The 24,724-nt window shown below is 45.1% G+C and overlaps 2 protein-coding genes across 3 annotated transcripts in view; both read left to right on the top strand.

The window, feature by feature from the left end:
- LOC125882018 (uncharacterized) overlaps positions 1-24,724 on the top strand; it is a 381,147-nt gene that overhangs the window by 345,505 nt on the left and 10,918 nt on the right. Inside the window, exons 1-2 of one of the 2 annotated variants that reach the window (XR_007448274.1) lie at positions 21,211-21,318; positions 21,801-22,238. Coding sequence is in view for 1 of the 2 variants with exons in the window: in XM_049565640.1 (XP_049421597.1) it covers positions 21,231-21,318 (88 nt within the window). In the remaining variant the exon portion in view is untranslated. Of the gene's footprint in view, positions 1-21,210; positions 21,319-21,800; positions 22,239-24,724 lie in introns of those variants that run through there. The other variant, XM_049565640.1, reaches the window with a different exon arrangement.
- dtx3la (deltex E3 ubiquitin ligase 3L a) lies at positions 4,872-12,720 on the top strand. The gene is made up of 5 exons (XM_049565644.1): positions 4,872-5,027; positions 9,014-9,096; positions 9,202-9,350; positions 11,333-11,544; positions 12,305-12,720. The coding sequence occupies exons 2-5, from the start codon at positions 9,015-9,017 to the stop codon at positions 12,372-12,374; spliced, it is 513 nt and encodes a 170-aa protein (XP_049421601.1). The 5' UTR covers positions 4,872-5,027; position 9,014; the 3' UTR covers positions 12,375-12,720.

The raw sequence follows: 24,724 nt of genomic DNA on the forward strand, positions 1-24,724 counted from the left end.
ATGTGGCCCTAAAACTGGCAGACGAGACCAATGATCCACAGCCAAAAGAGGCGGGGACTGTTAAAGATTAGATAGAAACCCAAGCTCTATCTTTCTGAAAGCATCATCTGTACTGTGAGCAAGTTTAACAACATACATCCACAGACTGGGATGAAATAGACACGACTTTTGTTAACAAAGTCGTTGTAGCTGTAAAACCTCCAACTTACATTTGTAGCCTGTCGGTCAGAGCAGGTATATTTCTATGCAAAATTAAAGTGGCTAAAGTGATGCCGCTGGACAAAGCTGGGGAGAATGTAAAATCACCTTCTGGATTTTTCCTTCTTTAACTGATCAATCGTCAATCATAATGTCTTCCTCATTGGACTGGTTACTGTCTGCCTATCCTGCTGACTCAGCTAACTCAAATCATTTTGGTGTATGTTTTATTAATGTTCTTCACGTCCAGCTGTTTTCTTCTCCCTGTGTTTCCTCTGTGTCTCTGTGTGTCACTCTGTGTCTGTCGGACCTGACAGGTGGCAGCTCCACTGCAGACGCAGCTGACTGGCTTTCACCTGCTCAGCCTGGGCACAGGAACGGATCAGTCGCCTCCCTGTTCCCCACCAGAAACACTCTAATCAAAGTCATCACCCGAGTCTACCCAGTCACTTCTCCAACATCTCATTTTTTATGAGCCAGTGACAATAATCTGGCACTTGATTCATATTTTCAGCGCTGTTCAGAAAGAAGCAGCAGATCTAACAATATGCAGCAACTTCATCTTAAACTCGAGACAAGGACAGTAGTCCATTTAAATGTCCGAACTACAACTGTTGCTCAACTGAATTGTGCAGGTAAACGTACTGACTTTCACCAGCATGCACAACACCCACTCCCAGCATGCACTCTGAGAGCCCAGCTGAAGGTCTTTACCCCGAAGAGCATCATAGAAAACTAAACTTAATTGTGAGTGAAAGGGGAAAAATGGAGCTGATCTGTTGAGAGCCCTCTGACAGCACTGTGTTCAGAACACACTGAGATATCCCGCTGATGAAGTCAACAGGATTGAGATGGAAAAGGAAATACACAGGGAAGTACAGATAAGATGGGCGCCACCGCAAAGTCTTTCTCTTACACGCAGGAAATTCACTGGACGTCTCCTCTGGCTCTGACTGATCCGCATGTTGAGCTGAACAAATCCCGAGAGAAAAGCCTCTCTTGATCCGGCCCGGCTAGCCAGGCTTTACCAGAATACAGTAACTCTGCAGCGCCGAGTCTTTTCAGCACTTTCACAAACAACAAACTTTAAAACAGACAAATTTCTGCAGAGCAATATTTCCACGCACAGATGGACAGAGACTGAATGTTGAATACGCTTTAATCTTGATGTCACGACTCGTAGGGGCGGGCGATGCCACAAAATCTAGTTTAGACCTGATACCAAGTACCACAGGGCCAGAATCACTGATATCACTGATATCAATACCAATAAAATACTTTTTATACCAGTGGTGTGTCATCATTCATGAAGTGAATAATCACTCATCAGTCTGCTTAGCCTAAGTAACAACAAATGACGAGCAATATACCTCTCTGAACACACTCAGTCAGTGAACTCTGTCTCTGTGTCGGAGGTCTGGATGCCGAGGTGTTTCCCTCCTTCTCCCTTCTTGTCGGCTGCAGCCTCAAGTTCTCTTTCTCGTGGTTTTATTCTTCTCTCATTAATGTGTGTCAGATAAAACCAGTCAGGTTTGGACAATCTGTCCACACTGACTGTCTGTGCAAAGCTACAGTCACATGGCTGCGCACGCCGTTCCATTCATAGATATCATATACAGTAGATATCTCGTTGACGGCTTCGGCCCGTGTCAGTGATGCGTCAACGTCGCCGCCATCTTGGGGAGGTCACTGCCGGCTGGCTAGTACTGCTGTGTATGGAGATAAGTCTAAATTTGTCGCTGTACCTCAAATCAGAGAAAACAGAATTAGCCAGTGTGGGTTTTACAGTCGATATCCGCGGCCGAGGAGGGCTCACCATTGGGTGATACCCTTCCTTTTATACCTCATGATTCATCCCTTCATCACTCAACCATCATCCCTAGACCCTCATCCATCCATCCCTCTCTTCATTCCCCCATCCCCTCATGCCTTCATCCATCAACCGTCATCTTGTCATCCCTGAACCCTCATCCCTTGAGCATCATCCCTTCATCTTTCATCCCTCCATCCTCATCCTTTCATTTCCTACATCCCTCAACATTCATTCTTTCATTCTGCTCTTCCTTGACCCTCATCCATTCATCCCTCAACCCTCTTCCATCCATCCTCTCCTTCATCCCCTCATCCCTTCATCCCTCAACCCTCATCTTTTCATCCCTGAAACTTCATCTCTTCATCTCTTGACCCTCATACATTCATCCCCTTATCCTGCATCCATCCATCCTTGTACTTCATCCCCTCATCCCTTCATCCCTCAACCCCCATCTTTTCATCCCTGAAACTTCATCCCATCATCCCTCGACCCTCATCCTTTCATCCTTCCCTCCAGACTCTTGATCTTGATCTTTATCTTTGTTGGCGTGCTCTTTGTTAAATGAATGAATGAATGAATGAGTTACATGAATGTTGAACACAGAGCAGGTTGAGGAGGACTTTGTTCAGAAAGGCGAGAACAACAACACACTCTGTAATACTCTCCAGTTGATGACATCATCTTGTGTGTGTGAACTGTGCAGTCTCTTCTTTGCTGTAACATGTGTTTCTGTAGCTGCTGTGCAGTTTAATGTTCACACAGCTCCATGTTGTCTGCCTCTGTGATGATTTTATTCTGCTGTTGATTCTGTGACAAGTGTCAGCTTATTTAATTTGTGCGGCTGAATATTGCTTTTTGCTCCCGCTGCTGCTGCTCATAGACTTTTTATTTATTGTTGGTGTTTCTCAGCTGCGTTCGGTCTCTGTTGTTGTTGATTCTAGTGAAGCTCAACAGATTGATAATCACTCGTATGTACAGGAATTTACTGCTGGTTTGGACATGAAGGGGTTATTTGGGCCTGAGCACCCAACGGTGCGAGGATCCGATTAAAACTGAGGGAATTCATTTTCTCTCAAATGAATCCCTTTTTTGAGAGGCGCCCCAAAACTCACCAAACTCTGCACACTCTCAGCAGAACTGGTGAAAAATCAGAGATGACGTGCGGCACTCCTCCACCCTGAGTTGAATATCTTTCAACTCGAGGAGTTCAGAGTGCTCCGGGAAACATGCCAGGCGCCGAGAGCGCAGAAAGTCGAGGCGTGTAGAAAACAAAAACAGTGAGCAAAAAGCTTCATTCTCATTTACAACAATTCCAAAGAGCCGCCTCCAGCTGCTAAAATGCTTCCTGTGATCGAGGCCTAAGCAGCCCTCCAGTGTCCATGCTATTTCTGCTTGTTACATGCTACATTGTCAGTTTGAAATAAATGTCCATTTCCACCAAAACTACTCCAGGTTTAGGCAACAAAACTATGTGGTTAGGTTTATAAATATACACTGATTTAAAGGGAAATTTCGGTTTATTTCAACCTGTCTCCTATCGTCCTAAATTTGTTTCAAGTGACTAGTGACATAAAAATAATAGTTAGCATGTTAGCCGTTAGCCTAGATACAGCCAGGGCGCATAGTAGCGTCAGACCTGTTAAAACGTAAGTGAACGGGCAACCTTCAAGTGCAAAGTTAGTCCACTAAACAAGCTTTTTTTCCACAAAGACCGCCTCATATCGTTAGGATAAATGTCAGAGAACATATAGAAAACCATATGTAAACGTGTTGTCTTACCTTACCGGTGTGCTGCCATGTTTGTTTACCATTTAGCTCTGCTTTCCAAAGCGCGGCCTATAACTATTATTTTTATGTCACTAGTCACTTGAAACAAAGTTAGGACGATAGGAGACAGGTTGAAATAAACCGAAATTTCCCTTTAAGTCTAGTCTTAAATGTGGAGATGGCAGAAATAATGAAAAATAATAAAAAATAAGGTCTCTTTTTTATTTTGATGTATATACAGTTTACATGTTCATAGAACAAATTATTCAGTTTGTCTTCAAAGATTAGTGAATATGATCAAATATTCTGGTGGTGCCTGGCAATGTGAAAATAATACACTCACAAAAGCCATCTTGGTTCCTCTTTCCACTGTTTCAGCAATCACCAATTCTGGTTTGGTTGAAATAAATCCTTACTTCACCCAGTTAGATGATAAAGGATGCTGCCTCTATACATGCTAAAATGACTGTTTATTTAAATGGAGTCTGGTTGGTTTGGTGATAGCAGTTTCGGGTCACATAAAAAGGACCTTACACTTTAACACAGAAGTCTATCTCTGTCGGGATTCTTTCCATAATTTCATTAGACACGCACAATAATAATCTGAGCCTGTCTGTGGCAAAACAAACACTTCTGGTGGACATACACTGACGGTGAGCAATTGCCCCATGTGATTATATTGCAGCCTGTTTCGCTGCTGCAGACTGCTGCCCTCTCGCTCAATACTGGACCCGCTTCAACAGATATTGTTCCTGGTAGTCACTTAGACTCTAACATGTGGGAACACAGCATCCAGGTTGAAAAATACCAAAGTTACCCTTTAACTATGTTATGTAGTTTACAAGAAACTCAGCACTGACTTCTGTTTCACACGGGACACAAACAGCGGTCTCCCGGCGGAAAGTCCTGTCTGTGTTTCATAACTAAATCTAATAACAAATTGTTTTTGTGTGTGTGGGGGCGTGTCACACCTCCTGCAGACTACTCTCTTCCTTTTTCGCTCTCACACACACACACACACACACACACACACACACAGTCCCTGTAATAGCTGTTCCACCAGTCGAACAGATCACTCAGCACAACACCACAACCCTGCAACGCGACACGCCCATCTCTCTCTCCCTCTGTCTCTGTCTGATGTCATCATGAGCCGAACACACATCTGAACTCCGGCACGGCTTAAAGGAACGACAGAGGAAAAGGAGACAACTTTACTGAGGTGTGGAGAAGAAGAGCGTTCCAACAGGTACTGACACAGTAACAGGAGCACACTGCTCATCAGCTTTACTGTAATGATTGATTTAACTTTGCCTGTGTGTGTCAGCCAAACCTGAGTATGATCTGCAGTCACAGCACTGGGCACAAGCCTGCTGCAAAAACTACAGGTTTTCACTTACAGCAGATCTGCTCCTTTAGTACGGCACCAGCAGAGCGTTTGACAACTTCTGAAATCCTGTATTTTGATTTTCCTGATGGGTGTAGTCAGGACTCAGAGTTTCACGTGCCTCACTGGAATATTTCCTCAACATGTCTGTCTCATCAGCCATGTCATTTTAATCCAGTAAAACACAGGCCCACGTCAACACTGAGTCAAACCATCAGACTGTTTTGGTGTCTTTAACATTTGTTTGATTGAAATCATCCTCTTCAGCTGTTTCAGCAGGCTGAGCATGGGTCTGAACTCTTCATTAGGCTTTTTAACTTTTTGCCAAACATTACTTAATATTGTGTCGTTACTGTAAAGTCTAAGTGGTGGAACACGGCAGTAACGAAGTAGAGGAACGTTAAAGGTCCAGTGTGAAGGATTTAGTGGCATCTAGCTGTGAGGTCGCAGAACTCTGAGAACTAACCAAAGCACAGATATGACTGGCCTTAACTAGAACCAGTGTTTGGTTTGTCTGTTCTGGGCTTCTGTAGAACATGTTGGACTTTGAAAGAAATGAAAAACACAACAAATCTTAGTGTGTTTTTACACTTGGTCCTTTTCAGCCTGTTAAACGCAGTATATGTGAACTCGGACCATGTCTGCGGTGCGGTGCACGTAACCTGTAGCCTGTGAAAGTGCTCCTGGTTCTCTTTGCTCTTTGCCTTTGTATTCAGCCCTTTAGATCAGTGGCTCTATAATAGTGTGCCGTGATGCCAATCCAGGTGTGCGGTGGGATTTTGTGATAAACACACATTATTATTGCAACATTCAGTTGGGCCTCTACAAAAAGTTATGGAACTTTTAACTGATCGATCAGTATGCTGTGTGCACTCATTTCCTAATAAAGATGCAAACTCTGGCTAAAAAAAATGTAATTTAATTTAATTTGAAAAACCTTGGAGGGGAACCTGTTTGTCGCAGTTTGAGCGTGGGCATTATTAGTGTGTGACACATCAAAAGCTCTGACTGGCAGCCAGTGTGAGGGCTGATAATGAATCGCTTTATTGTACGGAGCAAATTACAACAAAGACGACCAACCACCATTTGCATTGTCTTATGTGGTGATAAGAGTGATAACACACGTCATAGAAGGTACTGTGCACAGATATAAATACAGGTGCACAGTGAGATTGTGGCTCACCCTGTGGTGTGCTTTGGGCACAAACAGTTTGAAAACCACTGCTCTAGATCGCATGCTGCTGACCTGGGGCGCTGTCAAGGACGCAGGGCGAGGAGTAGTCTGGTCCATGGAAGATACTGCACGTCTCCAGATGTGGAATATAGAACACATCAAATGTTGACAGTCTACAGCAGAAACAGAAACATCTCATGTTCTCCGCCAGTTTTAAGTTCATCTGCAGCGCCACGTCAAAGTAAAGACAAAACTATGCAGGCTGTAGTGTGACCAGAGACTGTGGCCCAGGACTGAGGCCCTTTTCGGTTAATCCACTTTCTGGTGCACTTTCAGGGTGTTTTCCACATAAAGTCCTTTTAAAACAAACCAAGCTCAGTCCGCTTAAAGTGCACCAAAAAGAGGACTCATTTCTCTTTCTGGTCAACTTCAGCTCTGGTGCAGCCTCAGTCCTCTCTCTGTTCACACTACAGCCTACATAGCTTTGTTGTTACTTTGACGTGGCGCTGCAGTGTGGTTATGAAGCCCCTCGCTTTCAGATGAACTGGAGGAGAACATTAGATGTTTCTGTTTCTGCTGCAGACTGTCGACGTTTGATGTGTTCTACATTCCACATCTGGAGACGTGCAGTATCCTCCATGGACCAAACTACTCCTCGTCCTGCGTCCTTGCAAGTGTCGACACGGTATCATCTATTGTTTCAAGCATCCCAGGTCAGCATCATGTGATCTGGAGGGCTGAATACAATGACAAAGAGCAAAGAGAACCTGGAGCACTTTGTGTTCACAGGTTGAGTGAACCTCACCGAGGACTTTAATCAAACTGAATGTGTTGGGTTCACTTCAGAGAGGTCTGAGTGTTCTTGGAGTGTTTTCGGTTTGTTGACAAAGGACTACATTAGAAACACCATGAGTTTCAGGTGCTGATGAACTAATGAAAACATAGTAATGAATATTCTATAACATCTGACAACAGACGCCCCTGGAACTTCAATGTTTGATTTGTAACCAAGATACACTATTAGATCGTGCGCATGCGGACTCCTTGTCCACAAAATCTAAAATGTACTTCTGGTCAGGGGCTGTGTGTTACAGTTTACTGACAGAATTAGATCTTAGTCACTTATGTTCTTCCAGGTTCCTGGGCCAGAGAGAACACACCCTGACCAATGGAGCACACAGTGAAGGAACATGAATCTGGCTCCATCCTGTGTGCTGCTCTGACTGGTGACAGTGACGTCTCTTAGACTGTAACTCAAACAGCAGAGTCTTAATTTGTCGCCATGGAAAGTGGGAAAAGAACAAGTAATCAAATAAGATGCAGACTGACATGATTGAAAGCCACTTAGCATATCACCCAGACATGTTTATCCAGCAGTTTCACAACAATTCACACCTCCAGTCATGAGACTCTTAACAACCCCTCTGTCCTGTGACCTTAATGACCTGAGTGTCATGTCAGGGTGTGAATTACTATCGAAACCTCCAGCAGTCACGTGCACAGATGAAGTCTCTCATCTCAGTGCCGGCATGTTTTCAAGACTGCCGTTACCTGATTCATGCTGCACATACTGTCACATTATGCTGTCACATTGTGCTGTCACATTGTGCTGTCACATTTGGACCGAAAAATTTCAAAATATAGACGATTCTTTGTTTTATAGATGATCTCCAAATACGCACAAATAAAACAACCTGCTTGGAGGCTTGTCAGTGTAGGGATACACCATCACGTCCTCATTCCAAGTCAGCACATACAGTGGTGTGAAAACGTTTCGGCACTCCTGGTCAAATATTTGTCTACTGTGAGTGGTTAAGCAAGTAAAAGATGAACTGATCCCAAAAGGCATGAAGCTGACGATGAAACATTTTGTCAGTATTCAAAACAACAAAAAATTAAAAGGACCTGAAGCAACAGTTTGGACACCCTGCATGGTCAGTGCTCAGTAGCGCCCCCTTCTTCTAAACACTTCTTGTATCCAGCTCAGAGTCTTTCACTTCTTATTTGGAGGATTTTCAGCCATTCTTCCTGCAGAAGGCTTCTAGCTCTGTGAGATTCTTGGGCCGTCTTCATGCTCTGCTCTTTGAGCTCTATCCACAGATGTTTAATGATGTTTAGGTCGGGGGACTGTGAGGGGCGTGGCCAAACCTTCAGCTGGCTCCTCTTGAGGTCGTCCAGGACTTGTTTCCAAAAAGCATCAGGCTTGTTCACATGTTCCTCTGCAAACGTCTGACGCTGAATGTTGTGGTGAGGACACAGGAAAGGTTTTCTTCTGATGACTCTTCCATGAAGCTCATATTTGTCCAGGTGTGTCTGCACAGTAGAACAGTGCACCACCACTCCAGAGTCTGACAAACCTTCCTGCAGGTCTTTTGCAGTCAAACAGAGGTTTGATTTGCCTTTCTAACAATCCTACGAGCAGCTCTCTCACAAAGTTTTCAGCTTGACCTCCACAGTTCCTGTTAACTGCCATTTCTTACTGACATGACCAACTGAGGAAACAGCTCCCTGAAAACACTTTGCTGTCTTCTTCTAGTCTCTTGCTCTGTGGGTATCCGTTATTTTACAGGAATGCCCCGTAATTAACAATATTAAGTGTGATTGGATATTCTAAGCAATCAGCCAGTGATGTTGCTCCTTCTCATTCTCTTTGTTCTCTCCTGCTGCTTCCCAGTATGGGCTCTGGCCAGAGCAGTGACAAATTATACTGCAACCGCTATCTGAAGGGACAGGGTCCTCCATCACTGGTACAACAAGGTCTGTCACACACATGCGCAACAATTTGATGCATTTGTCAAGCTTTCCGTGATCTCATACTCACGTCTGGATAATTTGACTAAAACTAGCGTGCTGTCTGTGTAGCTAATGCAGAGGTGAATGGGATGCACAGAAGGAAAAGCTGCCAGCCAGAGGGCCAGATGACCTGGGTGATCCTCCACAGAGACCTGCCGGGATTCCCTGATGACAACACCTTGCAGATAAACTACATATTCCCAGATGGAGTACAGACAGTAAGCATGGCTAAAACCATACTGTAAATGTATTCAAAGAGTTACTGTGATTCACTTTCAACTAAATATCTAACAACTGGGGATGCACGGTGATAATGGCACATCATTGGTGCCACGCAGTATCTGCTTTAAAATGGTTCAGAGAATGCATGTATTTGTTTGTTGTGTATTTTTGAAAATAGCACAGAACATAAGTATTCACAAGAAACGACCATATTTTATCTCCTTACAGTCAACAGTGAGTGATCAGTCAGCTTGTTTATGAAAGAAACACTTGAATTGCCATAAAAGTACAATAACTGCATCACATCAATCTGACTTATACGACAACACAATGTCCTGCACAAAGAACAAAACAAACTCACAAATAAAATGAACATGCAGTAACACAAGAGGCAAAAATCACCCAACAGACGCAGACATATAAACAACGAGTATCATTTGATTTGAATGAAAGACACTGAGAGAGCTCAGAGTGGAGCGCAGGTTTTTATGGGCAGCATTCCATTCAGGAGAGAAGCTGATGATCTGGTTTGTTGGGTTGGCACAGCTCCAGGAGGAAGTGCTGAACACTGAAGCAGCAGCGCAGGGTTCACACTGCAGGAGGAGGCGTGCTTGGAATGTGTGGCACCGCTCATGGCACTTTAAAAACAGATCAAGATAAACTTTGTTTTGCATTTCTATGCATATATCAAGTCCATTAAAAAAACAGATTACCTGCTACTGTAACTGATCCAGCTACCTCGAATTCCCAGATCTGATACAAAAAGTAAAGTTGTATGTTTAACGTAAAGTCCTGGAGGTTAGGTTAAGGCAAGCAGAGTTACTGTGGTTAGGGTTAGGAAAGGAAACATGGTGAGGAGGTAACTTAAAAAGTTGCGCACTCTTCTTGGTTAAATCCTGTGTTTAGTGACCGTCCACATCCCCCTCCCTGCCTCATAAGGCCCCGCTCACACAGAAAGTGTTTCAGCAGCTGGAGGCGATTTTTTTGTAATTGTTTTTAATGAGAATGAAGCTTTTTGCTCGCTGTTTTCGCACCTCGTGTTTCTGCGCTCTAGATGCCTGGTGTTTTTATTTCTAGAACTCTCTCTCTCCTCTCTCACACTCTCTGCACAGCTCTGCCCTACTCATTCACTCACAAGTCCTCCAGCGACGCCAAGAGAGACACAGAGCTGCTCCTCTGTTTAATCTGTTTATTAGTCTACAGTGTGACATCTGTCTGTGTGTGTGTGTGTGTGTGTGTGTGTGTGTTTCACATGCTACGCTAAATCAGTGTGTGAGATGACTGAAATGAGTGCAGCGGCACACGGGTCCATGTCGTTGGTTCGACATCCCATTAGTCGGACTGTCCGCGGTGCTGAACAGCTCGCGGCAGGCGTATGGTGCGCTGCGACCAGCTTGAGGCGGAGCAGGCTCACAGCTTATGTGTTTGTCACTTTCTTTTTCATTTTAACCCACACCATGATCTTTTCCTGACCCTAACCAAGTGGTTTTTGTGCCTAAACCTAACCAGACCTTAACCACAGGGCATCATGATGATTTCAGAACGGACTTCAGAACAATGGGTTTAATATGGTCGGAACAATGGGCTGTTCCCGCAACACACGTGTAGTACAGCGCTGCGCTGTGTGTGTGTGAGACAGAGCTTCTTGATTGTGTCAGGTGAGCATTTGCTTGCTAGTATGTGTGTTAGGTGGATCATCCCTGTTCTTATTGGTAGTTGTAGTTTGTCATGTGACACTGAGACTGGATGTGTTTAGAAAAATGCAGATGTTTTTACAAGACGTATATAACGAGGACAAAGTGTCTCTGTCTCCGTCCCTCCCTCGGCCTCTCTGTTGGTGCTCTGTACAGAAATAAGATTAACAGCCGAAATAAATAAAAACGTTTAAAACTAGCTGACCTATTACGTCACAGACCAAACAAGTTAGCTATGGTTAGCTAGCAACATACTGACTGAAACTTAACATCTCTTCCTGCAGGAGCAACACCCTCACCCCGGCCAGCCTTACGCCGGGCTGCGGCTCTGCGCTTACCTGCCTGACAACCGCGACGGCAGGAAGGTTCTCAAGCTGCTGGAGAAGGCCTTCAACCAGCAGCTCCTGTTCACTGTCACTACCAATACAAAGGGAGAGGACACGGTTACTGCGACTTCCATCCCCCTAAAAACACAAGCAGACGCAGGAAACGGAGTGTAAGTACATAACCAACCACAGTCTGCCCCTGCTGCCCAATAATAATGTTTCTGTGACCTCTGTCTACGACCAGCAGTTACTGTGAGCTGCAGCACTGAGATGGTGTTCCTCTGAGGTGCAATTGTTGTTACCATGGTTACAGCTTGCCTGTATGTTGCTGCAAGGCTGAACTCCTCCATACATTTTACATTTTACATTTTACAAAACCAACTGCTTCAATATTATCTGCATTAAATCGAAATGCCTCCATGCCCTCAAATTCCCTGCATGGCAGTCTCCGACTTGAGAACCGACAAATTTTGTTGGATGTCCTCCATCTTCAGCGAGGCTACATGAATATTTACCACCTGATATAGCCTGTGTTGTGTTCATGTGTCATGTGTTGTCACTTAAAGGGATAGTGCACCCAAACATGAAAATGCAGCCATTATCTACTCACCCATATGGCGAGGGAGGCTCAGGTGAAGTTTTAGAGTCCTCACATCACTTGCAGAGATCCAAGGGGAGAGGAGGTAGCAACACAACTCCACCTAATGGAGGCTGACGGCGCCCCAGATTCAAACGTCCAAAAACACATCATTGAAACCACAAAATATCTCCATACTGCTCGTCCGTAGTGATCCAAGTGTCCTGAAGCCCCGACATAAAAAGCTGTTTGGAAAAACCTCATTTGAACTCTGTTTTTAGCCTCATTGTAGCCAAACAATTTACCCCTGATGTAATGACGTCATTGTCTCTGTGTACTTTGTGTTCTCTCAGTGACGGCTACCCAGATTCTGACTACCTGAAGACGGTGAGGAAGCTACTGAAGGATAAAGGCATTGAATAAGCCACAGCACACACTGCTGGACGGAGGCAGAGACTTCAAACTACAGTTCATCTCTGAATCACCAGAGAATTTGAGCTGTAAATGATTAGAAACTGTTGTCGGTGGTTGATGTTGTTAATGTGTAATCTTGAGTGTATCTGTGTGTTATTAAAGTGTTGCAGTTCTTATTCTTGAAATATATTTATTATAACACATTATTAACTCCAACTGTTGGTGGTGTCTTATGTGAAATAGCATGTCCTTGTTTGAGGTGATTTCTTTTGTATCTTTACAAGAATTCAGTCCACTCTTTAAGCTCACTGTCATATTATTGAATTCATAGGTCAATATAAATGGACTATTTCTATGTGTGTGTGATGTAAATATTTTATTTTTAAGCAGTTCAGAAAATATCTGAATTGCACTGTGGGTGGATTGTGACACAAGAGGTCCCTGGGCCTGGATGTGTTAAAGACCCCCTCGACATGAGTGTGTCAAGTATCAGTTCAGAAAGGACTGAGTGCAGAGCAGCAGGCAGGTTTAAGGTTTTACAAAAAGCATGATTTAATGCAGCTGATAAAAAAACATCCAGAGCAGGCAGGTAACTGAGAGTCCAAATGAAAGCAGAATCAAAACTAAACTGAAAACGAGTAGGGATAAAATCCAAACAGAACACAAGCATGAGCACAGGTAATCATACACAGAAAACTAATCACAAGGATGAGACACAGCTGGAGGAGGGAAACAGGGACTGGCTAACAACAAGGGTGTGGAGGGGAACACTAGGGTGGAGCAGACAAGACTAATACAGAGCAGGTGTGAAGGGACGACTCTGGGAACAGGGAAGGACTAACGAGACAGGTGTGACAGAAAACAGGCGGGAAAACACACAAAGACAGGAAGTAAAACCAGACATGACACATGAGGAGAGAATCTACAAAATAAAACAGGAAGTGATTAAACATGAACGAATTATTTTATTATTTATTTTTCAGAATAAAACACACTAAAAAGCTGTGCAGTATATGTGTAATATTCTAACATCTAAATCACTATTATCAAGCTGCAGCTCCTTTTTTTTGAAAGTCAGTGACACCAGTGTAACCTTTGACCCCGTGGTCACATTGGTCACCGACGTGGAGGACTCCAGCCATGAAACTTTGCAGCCCGAGGATGAGGTGGCAGCCTACATGGAGTTGGGATCCTTTGGAGGTTTGATGGTGGTGGAAGGAGCATGCTAACATGTTTCCTAACCTGGCAGTGATTGAATGTTTTCACCATCCAGTCAAAGAGACGTCCAATTCAAGAACGGAGACCCAGCTTCATGTGAGGGACTGGAGCCTGGGGTGCGGCTTTGACTTAGACACAAAAGGAACAGGAATTGTGCAAATCTGCAGGAAAGCCCAGTCAGTGTTTTTTCAGCATTGGCAGTATAAAAACAAAATCGGGGAGTGCAGCAAAATGCCGCCTACCTACTTTTGTTTATACAGAATGTGCCTTTTTCGGGGCAATGGGGGGCGTGAGCAAGTAACAAAACGTGTAGCTCAGCGTGTGACGTAAACAGTGACGTGGGAGGGAAGCCGCGGCTGGTCAGTCCTTCGGCGATTCTCTCGTAAGTCGGCCCGTCCTTCACCGTCCCCGTCATCTGACGGTTAATGGCCTCTTCGTTTGCGAGGACAAGGAGGGCGCGCAATTCCTTGTCTCCCCAGTTGCTCATCTTTACAGTGTCTGTCAGGTTTGTGTTTCCCTCTTGCTACTAGCTGCTCGCTAATTCCTGCTATCAGCTGTTTCCTGTTTATCCACCACCAGTGGTGTCATCAACAGCTCCTCTTGTTGCAGAACGCCGCTCTGTTTAAACTAAAAGGGTTCCACCAATATGTCTACCCTACGAGGTGGAAAATTGGGCACCTCGGATCAACTCGCCAATCCAGCTCTGTGTGTCTAAACGCTCGCAGCTTGCCGGCAAAACGGCCCAACATTCGCCGAAAATCTGGCAGTGTGAAAGGGGCTAATGACGGGTAACAGGTCAGTTCTGGTATTGAACTTTACAGGTAGAGGGGTATGCAGAATTTTTTATTAAAATGGACCCATGCAGGACTCTGGTTGCTATAAGCTAACATTTTTCCCGCAGCATATAGACAGCCAACCGTAGTTGAAGTCTGACGTAAACATCAGTAACGTTCAGGCTGTTCTCACAAATTTTTGGTATGTATGTAAAAGCAGTGCACCCAAAATTGTACATATTTCATGTATGTAGCTGCAATTGTGTGGCCAATGTACTGACGGCAGTAAAGAAGGAAGCGGTCCCCAGCGATTGTAAGATGGCAGGCTGGGGTGGTGGTCACCAAAAAAAAGACTTTTGCCCGGGACTTTCTGCGGTTCATCCTCACCATGTGTCTTTTCCTTAACTTAACCACAGTAACTTAATTTCCCCAAACCTACCCTCTGTAACTTTATGTTAATTATGTAACTACACATTAAGGATGTACCGTCATTCCTTTTGGTGCAAATTCATGGGTCATTGTCTCATGACAACTGAGCAAACATAGGGTGACCATATTTTGATTTCCAAAAAAGAGGACACTCGGCCGGCCACGACATAGCCTACTTAAATGATACTCGCAGTTTACTCAGAGATGCCTTATAATTTTAATATATTTAAAATTTATATGTATGGATAGAAAATTCAGTCATATTACAAAATAATATCTGTCAAAGACGGAAATTCAGATAGGCCCCAATAGGGACACATACACACTATAGAGTCTGGTGATCTGAGCCCGACGGTACCCGACGGGTCGGGTTAGGGTTGGTCAGAAATGTAGCTATAAACTGTATTCGGGCTCGGGTCGGATTCGGTCATCTTTCAGTGAAAATGTAGTGTAAAAATAAATAAAATCCTATTGTCTGTCCTGTTTATTGCTTGGGCACTGTTATTTACGTGACAACACCTGAACATAACACTCACACACACTGGCTTTTTGTTTCTACCTCTCTCCTCACTGGAAGTCTCGGACCTCCAGCCTTGACCTTCCAGCTTGATTAAACGCTGAAAATAAAATAAAAGAGGGAGACAGGTTTTTCCTATTTTATCTTATTTTGTTATATTTCTCCCTCTCCTCTTGCTGGGAGCGTCGGACCTCCCGCCTCCCGCTCCCGTCTCAAACACGGAGGCCTCCCTCTCCGCTGAGCACGCCCGGCTTGTTAAATAGCCTGTAACCACAGCAACTGTATGACACAAAATCAGTGCTTTGGTCATTAAATAATGTCGGGCTCGGTTCGGGTTCGGACAGAAATATGTGGCCCCTGCCGCACTCTAACACACACACACAAACACACAGAAAACCGGACATTATCATCAGTTTATAAAAACCACCCCGACGCCCCGGACGGGACGTGAAAAGTGGACATGTCCGAGCAAAAGAGGACGTTTGGTCAGCCTAAGCAAACATCCACTGATGGGGACATGAGATGTGGCTGAAAGCTCAGGTAATTTTCTTGCTGGATACATATATTCACACCATAATTGCTATGTATCACAGACACTGCTTTGTGTTATTGCTTGTTGTAGAATGACCTGTGCCATGACGCTAAACTGTTTAATCACAATATTTTAAAGTCTTTGTTAATGTGAACATGGGTCCTGCCACAGATCCCACCACCGTGTGCTTCAGGCACATCAGGGAATAAAAGAAGTTCCACTGCACAACTGTTCCAGTAGGAGGTAGTGGGGAGAGCTCTGCCATTTATTGTCTTATTTTTCTCTTCTACCTTTATGCCCTACCTAAAGCCTTGCTGCTCCCTTATTGGTCCATATTGCCAAGTGTGAACTTTCCCAGTTTAATGCAGGCCTGATGTTCTCTTCAAACTGAATTACAGCCAGGTCCTTGCACTCACAATAAAGTATAATCTCATTTGGGAGGCCTCTGTCATCCAGGAGCCTCTTAAACCACTTTCTCCTGGACGCTCACACACTCACACACACACTCATCTGTCCACCACTGGCAGGTCACACAGTCTGTCAGATCTGTCAAAACACAAGCTCACATACACACAGACACACACACATCGGGGACACACAAGGGTGTGGTATTGTTTGCAGTGCCGGGGGCAGCTGTGTATTGGACTGAGAGAGGAGGAGGCTCACAATCTTTATTTGCTTTGTCAAAATAGTTCATTTTTTGCTCAGTGTATTTTCCTGTCCTTTACATATTTCCTTTCAGTCAGCTTTGAAAATAAAATTTAAGCGTAAATGAGCAAGTAGAGAAGTTCAGCCAAAGAAACACAACATAGATATTTTATGTGTTGGCGTTCTCCTTCCTCCTCTGTCATCGCTGTCCTTCTGTTAGTGGTGATAAATGAACCACAGCAGTGTTTCATTAAGCTCTTTAATTTGGCCCACAATTAGAGTCCATCCCTTTTGGAAGACAAAGCAGATCGTGTGCCTGGTAATTACAAGACTTGAGGATGGTGGAGGTTTGAGATGGATGTAATCTAGATATCCATCTTTTGCTCCCAAAGAAAGCCAACCTACCATTTAGCAATCAGTCTATAAACAGACGGGCAGAGTCAGACTGATAGAAGGGAATAGATCTTACCTGACAACAACCTCTAACAGACAAATAAATTGTGACCATTGTGCCTCAAAAGTGAGGGTAGTAGGAACTAGGCAACTCATCCTCACTGTGACCTCGTCACATGTCCACGTTTGGTCATGGACTTTCCACATCCACATATGACGTCCAAGGTACCCTGGGTGTGTTGGCTGTTGACGTTCTGGGACACCGTGTCAACTTCAGCCTGTTACATGCATTGTCTGTTTTCAAAATACACTTCTGTTTTCACAGGAAATGTACAGTTTGCGTACAGTCTCTTTCACAATAAAAGCACTTTGTCGTGAAGTGAAGTGACTTTTTTTCCTTCAACAACATATGCACGTGGTTGGGGTATAGAAGAAAAGCAAAGGATTTGGCTTTACAGTCTTCTGGGAGGCAAACACCAGCTTCTTGGGTGACAGTTAATGGTTGTTGGACCCACCCATAAAAGCACTACATTGGTGCGACACTGCAAATTGGCTAGACAGACATCGCCTCCATTGAAGGCGATTTACAAGGGGGAGGGAATCTGATTTTTCCCTAACCAATCAGTAGAGATCAACGACTCACCCAGAATCTGACGTCACCAGTATCCATGCCTCGGGGGTGCTGAAAACAAGCGAGCATTGCCCGTTTAAAATGTCTCCGTCGTCGTGCACGTAGATGCCCAGCTGCCGTTAAATCCAGTTTAGCAGCTTCCTTAATTTGGTCCTCCATTAACACGAGTAGTGGCGAAATACCTCGATAGCATCGTTAATGTGGTCTGTAGGATCTGTAGCAGTCGCCATTGTTGCTATCCTCACCAGTTACCCACCGGCGCACAGCTTGACATCAGCGTGGCGCTGATTGGCTAATTGCCAGACCCCCGGCGTTCATTGGTCCGTCCATCGTTTGGACGAGATAAATCGCAAATTCATTGCAGTATGCCAGACCAGTAATGCAAGCCTACTCAGTTGAGTGGGCGGGGTCTATGGTCTGGAACCAGGTTAACATCGGCCTCCCAGGTGAAAGTCAGTGGTTGTTGGAACCATCCACCATCATTCCCACACACCCTACTCATACTATTGCCGCCTTTATTGTCTTGCTGCATTTGCCCCTGATGCCGCCAGGCACCATGAAACAATGACAGTGATCAGCCGTGTATCATGCTGACGTGAGAGGGTGGCAGTTATTGTTGTTGTCTGACGCCAGAGGTCACTGACCAAGCACCTGATTTCGACAACTTTAGAGTGCAACCAGGTAAATTGCTATTTTCATTACAACATGATAATATATCTATTATTTGGACAATGCTACGATATTTGATATCTGATATCACAAAGTCTGCCGCGATACCGTTCAATTAAATCAGGGGCGTGTGGTCAGTGTGAGACTACATCAAGGATGAACTGGGACAAGAAGTTGGCCCTGGCATTTTGGCCCAAACAGGCCCGTCACAATCGATCACACAAATATAAGTCATATACTTTATATTAAATGATACAAAGGTGTAGCATTCTTTCAACATATGAGGGGTCACATATTAAAGGGGGGCTAGTGCCTTTACTGCATCTTCTCATGGTGGAAATATATTAATGCTGTCAAAGTTAATGTGTTAATAACAAGTTAATGAAAATCCCTTTTTTTGATGTGCGATTAACGCAGGTACGTTCTGCAACTTTGACCCTCGGGTTTAAAATGTGATTGGCCAGCCTAGTGTCAATTAAGAAAATATATCAACTGGCTGGACTACTATTATCGATAAAATAAAAGGAAAGAAGACAGCTGTGTCCGACTGCCTGATCAGCCAAATGATGAGTGCACCTCTAGACGATGTCAATAAAAATCCTCATTGTCCTTTTTTCCTGCTGCTGACCATTATCTGGATGACACCAGGCTGCTATTACTGTTTGGATGTTTTAAGGTGCGGACACACCAAAACAACATCAAAGAACTAGCGGCGACGAAAGCCAACTGTTGCGTCATCTACGTCGCCTCACGTCGCCCTGTGTCAGTTGCATTTGAACACACTACACGGACTACATCCGACGGCCAAGTAGCACGTACGTTCTGCGCCTGCGTGAGAGAGAGCGGAGTGAGAGAGTGGTACATCCTGTCAGCCGAGGGGTTTCCTATCTGTGCAGCCGAGCACCGCAGCACCTCCACGGACTATTACATCCAGACGGTCCCGGTGTTTCCTCCGCAGGCTCCACTTCACTCAGCTGCCCGATAAACCTGCTGCTTCTTCCCACTTTAACCTGAATAACAAACCAGGGCTCGGTGCTCCGGTTGGATCCAAACGGAGAGCCGGGGCTAGCTCAGAGACTAGCGGAGGCTAACTGGCTGTGCTTCCCTCCGGTCATGCTGCGGCTAACGCTCCGCTAGCCGCTCCCAGCTAGCTCCGGTTTGTTATTCAGGTTAAAGTGTGAAGAAGCAGCGGGTCTGTGGGGCAGCTGAGTGAAGTGGAGCCTGAGGAGGAAGCACCGGTTAGCCCCGGTTTCACTACAGGCAGATGTGACTCAGTTCCAGTCATAGCTCTGCTGCCATCTGCCAGACAGCAAGTTAATAAATAAATAACTGGTGAAACCAAGACAACACTGAGTTTTTGATATCTAAAAATCTTTGGAATAAGATGGTGAGCAAAGGGATTCCAAACACTGTAGACCTTTAGAGGCAGTCTTTCAAAGAGTCACCATAACGCTTCGTAGATATTCAGCCTCTCACCCTTTATCCCTCAATACGCAGCCCTTTGCAGCCCTGCCCACTAACTCATCACAATGCTATCAGAGCCCGGGCCACAGCCAGCCAGACACTCTCCTTCCCCTGTGCTCTCACTTTATCCCTTCACAAAGACTCAACAATGACCTATGGAGACATATTGTAGAGTGAGGTCAGTCCCAGCCATGCTAAGTGGAAGTGTGTGTGTGTGTGTGTGTGTGTGCGGACCTCCAGTACTCTACCAGATCTTCTGTAATGTGATAGAATCTTCACCCCTCTTTCCTTTTCTGCTGCAGCATTCTCACTGCTGAAGATGGAGAGGTGTGATAGCATATACATATGAGAATGTCGTGGTGTCTGTCCTCTCCGTCTCCCTGCTCGCTATTCAGAGAGCAGCGAAGGAGTTTTAGAATGCTGATCCTCTATGGACACAACTATTCATGCTGGGTGAAGGAAATGCATTTGGTCTTTGTGGATTTTAGGGAGGGACGTGGAGGCTTTTGACCAGAAAAAAGAAAATCATGAATCTGAATGTGGGTAAGAGTGAGTGAATGTCAGAGATTTGATGTTAACGCAAACATCATTTTGAATGTGGTCAAGCCTGCTCACTTGCAAGGGTGTCAAAATAAAAGACTTTATGCCTTAAGCTGTTATATAACATCAGTACTTTTGTCAAAATACCTGAATATATAGATGTGTTTTTTCTATTTCATTTAATTTTATTTTTTTGTACTTCCTAAAAATGCCTTGCAGGATCCAAATACATGTTTAGGAACTCTAAACATGCACAAAGCAAATACAATCAGAAGAATAAAGAGAGTGAGTAAGGTTGAGAGAAATGTGCACATTAAATAGCACAACATATCCTCACAGAACGGTTCATATGATATGCTACAAATTTGTTTAGAATAATAATTAAGTTATGGAGGTTAGGTTTAGGAAGAGACACTTGGTGAGGACGTACTTTATAGTGACTCAAAGTTCACCCAGATCCAAACATGTGACTCCAGGGGATAATCCAGGCAAAAGTCTGTCATTTGTGACCCATCCACCACCACAACCAGGCTCCTCACAAACACTCAAGGCTGGTTCCTTGTTTACTGCTGTCAACGCATTGGTCATGTGATCCCAGCCTTTCAAAATATGTGGGATAGAGAAATTTAGGTGTATTGCTATTTGTGGGAAAACGTAGGAAATAGTTGGCATGGTGGAGCAGTGGCTAGCATTGTCGCCTCACAGCAAGCACATCGCTGGTTCTAACCCAGGGTGGGGAAGTGCGGAGTCTGCATGTTCTCCCTGTGTCAGCATGGGTTTCCTCCAGGTGCTCCCACATGTTCTCCCTGTGTCAGTGTGGGTTTCCTCCAGGTGCTCCCACATGTTCTCCCTGTGTCAGCGTGGGTTTCCTCCAGGTGCTCTGACATGTTCTCCCAGTGTCAGCGTGGGTTTCCTCCAGGTGCTCTGACATGTTCTCCCTGTGTCAGCGTGGGTTTCCTCCAGGTGCTCCCACATGTTCTCCCCGTGTCAGCGTGGGTTTCCTCCAGGTGCTTCGACATGTTCTCCCTGTGTCAGCGTGGGTTTCCTCCAGGTGCTCCCACATGTTCTCCCCGTGTCAGCGTGGGTTTCCTCCAGGTGCTCTGACATGTTCTCCCCGTGTCAGCGTGGGTTTCCTCCAGGTGCTTCGACATGTTCTCCCTGTGTCAGCGTGGATTTCCTCCAGGTGCTCCGACATGTTCTCCCTGTGTCAGCGTGGGTTTCCTCCAGGTGCTCTGACGTGTTCTCCCAGTGTCAGCGTGGGTTTCCTCCAGGTGCTCACACATGTTCTCCCGTGTCAGCGTGGGTTTCCTCCAGGAGCTCAGACATGTTCTCCCGTGTCAGCGTGGGTTTCCTCCAGGCGCTCTGACATGTTCTCCCTGTGTCAGCGTGGGTTTCCTCCAGGTGCTCCCACATGTTCTCCCCGTGTCAGCGTGGGTTTCCTCCAGGTGCTCCGACATGTTCTCCCTGTGTCAGTGTGGGTTTCCTCCAGGTGCTCTGACATGTTCTCCCCGTGTCAGCGTGGGTTTCCTCCAGGCGCTCTGACATGTTCTCCCTGTGTCAGCGTGGGTTTCCTCCAGGTGCTTTGACATGTTCTCCCCGTGTCAGCGTGGGTTTCCTCCAGGTGCTCTGACATGTTCTCCCTGTGTCAGCGTGGGTTTCCTCCAGGTGCTCTGACATGTTCTCCCCATGTCAGCGTGGGTTTCCTCCAGGTGCTCTGACATGTTCTCCCTGTGTCAGCGTGGGTTTCCTCCAGGTGCTCTGACATGTTCTCCCCATGTCAGCGTGGGTTTCCTCCAGGTGCTCTGACATGTTCTCCCCGTGTCAGCGTGGGTTTCCTCCAGGTGCTTTGACATGTTCTCCCTGTGTCAGCGTGGGTTTCCTCCAGGTGCTCTGACATGTTCTCCCCATGTCAGCGTGGGTTTCCTCCAGGTGCTCTGACATGTTCTCCCTGTGTCAGCGTGGGTTTCCTCCAGGTGCTTTGACATGTTCTCCCTGTGTCAGCGTGGGTTTCCTCCAGGTGCTCTGACATGTTCTCCCCATGTCAGCGTGGGTTTCCTCCAGGTGGACCTCCTTGAGCCCAGTGTATCCCAGGATTCCCAGCAAAAACAGCAGCAAAACCATTCCAAGGCTAGACGCTCTAATGTTGGAGGGCTTGTTCTTGTTCATGACTACTGGAAGCGAAAACGTGGACACAAGATGTCATCATGGCACAAACTAGACCAGTGTCACAAGGTATATGAGGGAACACAATGACTTTGGAGATGCTATGTGGACCAGATGATGGCATGTTCAGAGCAAGCACACACACTAGACTACACTACTCTGCAGTGCTGCTCCCCAGCAGCCTCCCTGTGTTACCTCAACCTCGTGTTGGTGGTACTACACCTCACTCGAATGCTACACTTCATCCAGAAAGGTTTTGAAATCTAGTTATTGACTACCAAGCCATCTGAAACACACCACTCCACTGAACCATCCCATGCTGGAGATACTGTCAGAGACTGGTAAATGCTTTCATTTGAGGATTTAATTCTAACAAGGTATTTATGTTGAGAGGAGATGGTATGTATGGCGGCTAAGGCTAAGCCTTGGTATTACAGTCTGTACAATTGGTGAATTTGCATTTCGTAGAATAGTGAAGGCATGATCTGCCCTGCTCTCCTTTTGACTGGCTAGTACTCATTACCTTTGTTGTTTGGGTTGGTTAGGTTTAGACAAGGGGAGTGAGATTGGTTAGGATTAGTGTAAGACTGTCAGACCTGGGGCAGCAGGCCAAGCAAAGCACCCCAGACATCCCACTCCAGGTCCTCCTGGGGGACCCCAAGGTGTGTTTTAATACTGGACACAGTCTTTTCTGGCCTGGGAAAGACAGCGCCCAGTATTAAAACGATGTAGCTTCTGTCGAAATCAAGGTCAAATAATAAGCATAACCTCCAGATAAAAGAAAATACAGATTGACAGATGTAGATAAGACTTTGATAAATTGTTCTGGAAGCCTAAACTTGTGTTTGACGGCCCACCAGTCCACATGATTTTTAGCTTGGGGGTTACAGTTGCTGTAGAGCTTTGAGCTCTCATCTGCTTTGCCACTAACTCTGTATCCACCTGAGGGTTATTTCTGCACCTTGGCCTTGAACTTGCGCCTCAGGGTCCGTGTGCGGTGTCTGGATCTTGGTATAGATGGATGGGTGGTCATGCTCTGCTTCTAAACAGCACTCCTCCGCCCTCCCATTCAGTGATTAATGGTCTTTTAGTTGACAAATCACCTCTGAGGCTCAGAGAAGGGGGGGGGGGGGGGGGCGGCTAGACAGACAATGGCTGCTAGACAGTCAATGCCACAAGGTTTCTCTTTCACCCCTTGAGTTGGAGATTTGTTTTCTCAGAGTTGATCCACTTTCAGTCACTTTGATTATAAATATATATGTCTATCTCTATTTGTCAGTAAACATCACAGAAACTGGATGATCAATGTTCTTAAGTCAATATTGTGGTAAAGCCTTTGATTGAGTGTATTGTTGTGGATACATTTAGTACTAAGGTGAATATCCCTGTTGTGGGATCAGTAAAGTTTTATCTCTTATCTTATGTTTTCATCTGTGGAGTAAAGATCTTTTCCACCACAGATAACAGTGCCACATATTCTGTTTAAACACTGCACGTTTACACCTCTATGTCCTCTCAGGCTGCTCCTGATCCGGCACATCTTGGGCGATTCATCTCTGAATTTTTGTTAGTTAAGGTCCTCCTCTCCTCCGCCTCATTGGTTGGAGTCCAAAACAGTCTTGTTCGGTTGGGTGGCCGCCCCGCCAATCTGTAAGGGACCTTTCTACCAGGTGCAGTAATTAAGTGGTACAACAGCAGCAAGTAAGACTTAGTCAAATCACAGCAACCAGATGATTAAAAAGTAAAAGCATTCAAATAAAAACATTAAAACCAGGCACAATAAAAAACATGCCAGATAAAACACAGCGACATAAAAAACACACGGCAAAGATAAAACACAATAAAACTTCTTCCAATCACAGACCATCCATGAAGCACCCTCTCTTTTATTAATAAACATGTTACCAGTTCTTTTATGAGACACAGGATACTTTCATGTTAACATGTCTCAAAAACAACCTCGGATGGGCCCTTCAAAACATTTGATCCACTTGTGTGGGATCCAGAACAATTTATTTATGTTAATTTTATATTCTATCCTTTTGTCAGTTCAGTGGTACTATTTACCAAGACCCCTTTAAGGGCTGACATCACGATGACATCATGTTATTAGCTGGAGGTGCAGCTGCCTCTCCCCCACAGGGCTGTAGGCTCCATAGGAGTGTTAAAATGTGTTTGTCTTGTTGTGTTATTGGGAGCCAGAATAGAAGGAGTCATGGCTCAAAACCAGCCGCCACTGCCCGTCAACAAAAACAAAGACAACTATGGTTAAATGTGATAAGACCAAAGGACTGGACGGAGGCCATCATCAAAAATGCTCACATGTGCAGCGCACACTTCATATCAGGTTAGGGAAAAAGTATTTCCTGTTGTAGGGATGAA

This window comes from Epinephelus fuscoguttatus, linkage group LG21 (assembly GCF_011397635.1).
Source record: "Epinephelus fuscoguttatus linkage group LG21, E.fuscoguttatus.final_Chr_v1".
Classification (NCBI taxonomy): Eukaryota; Metazoa; Chordata; class Actinopteri; order Perciformes; family Serranidae; genus Epinephelus; species Epinephelus fuscoguttatus.

Bases quoted from the DNA above. Each gene is read 5' to 3' on its own strand.
- dtx3la (XM_049565644.1), top strand. From the start codon at position 9,015: ATGGGCTCTGGCCAGAGCAGTGACAAATTATACTGCAACCGCTATCTG. The intron at 9,351-11,332 runs GTAAGCATGGCT...CTCTTCCTGCAG, and splicing joins TCCCAGATGGAGTACAGACA to GAGCAACACCCTCACCCCGG. The intron at 11,545-12,304 runs GTAAGTACATAA...GTGTTCTCTCAG, and splicing joins GCAGACGCAGGAAACGGAGT to TGACGGCTACCCAGATTCTG.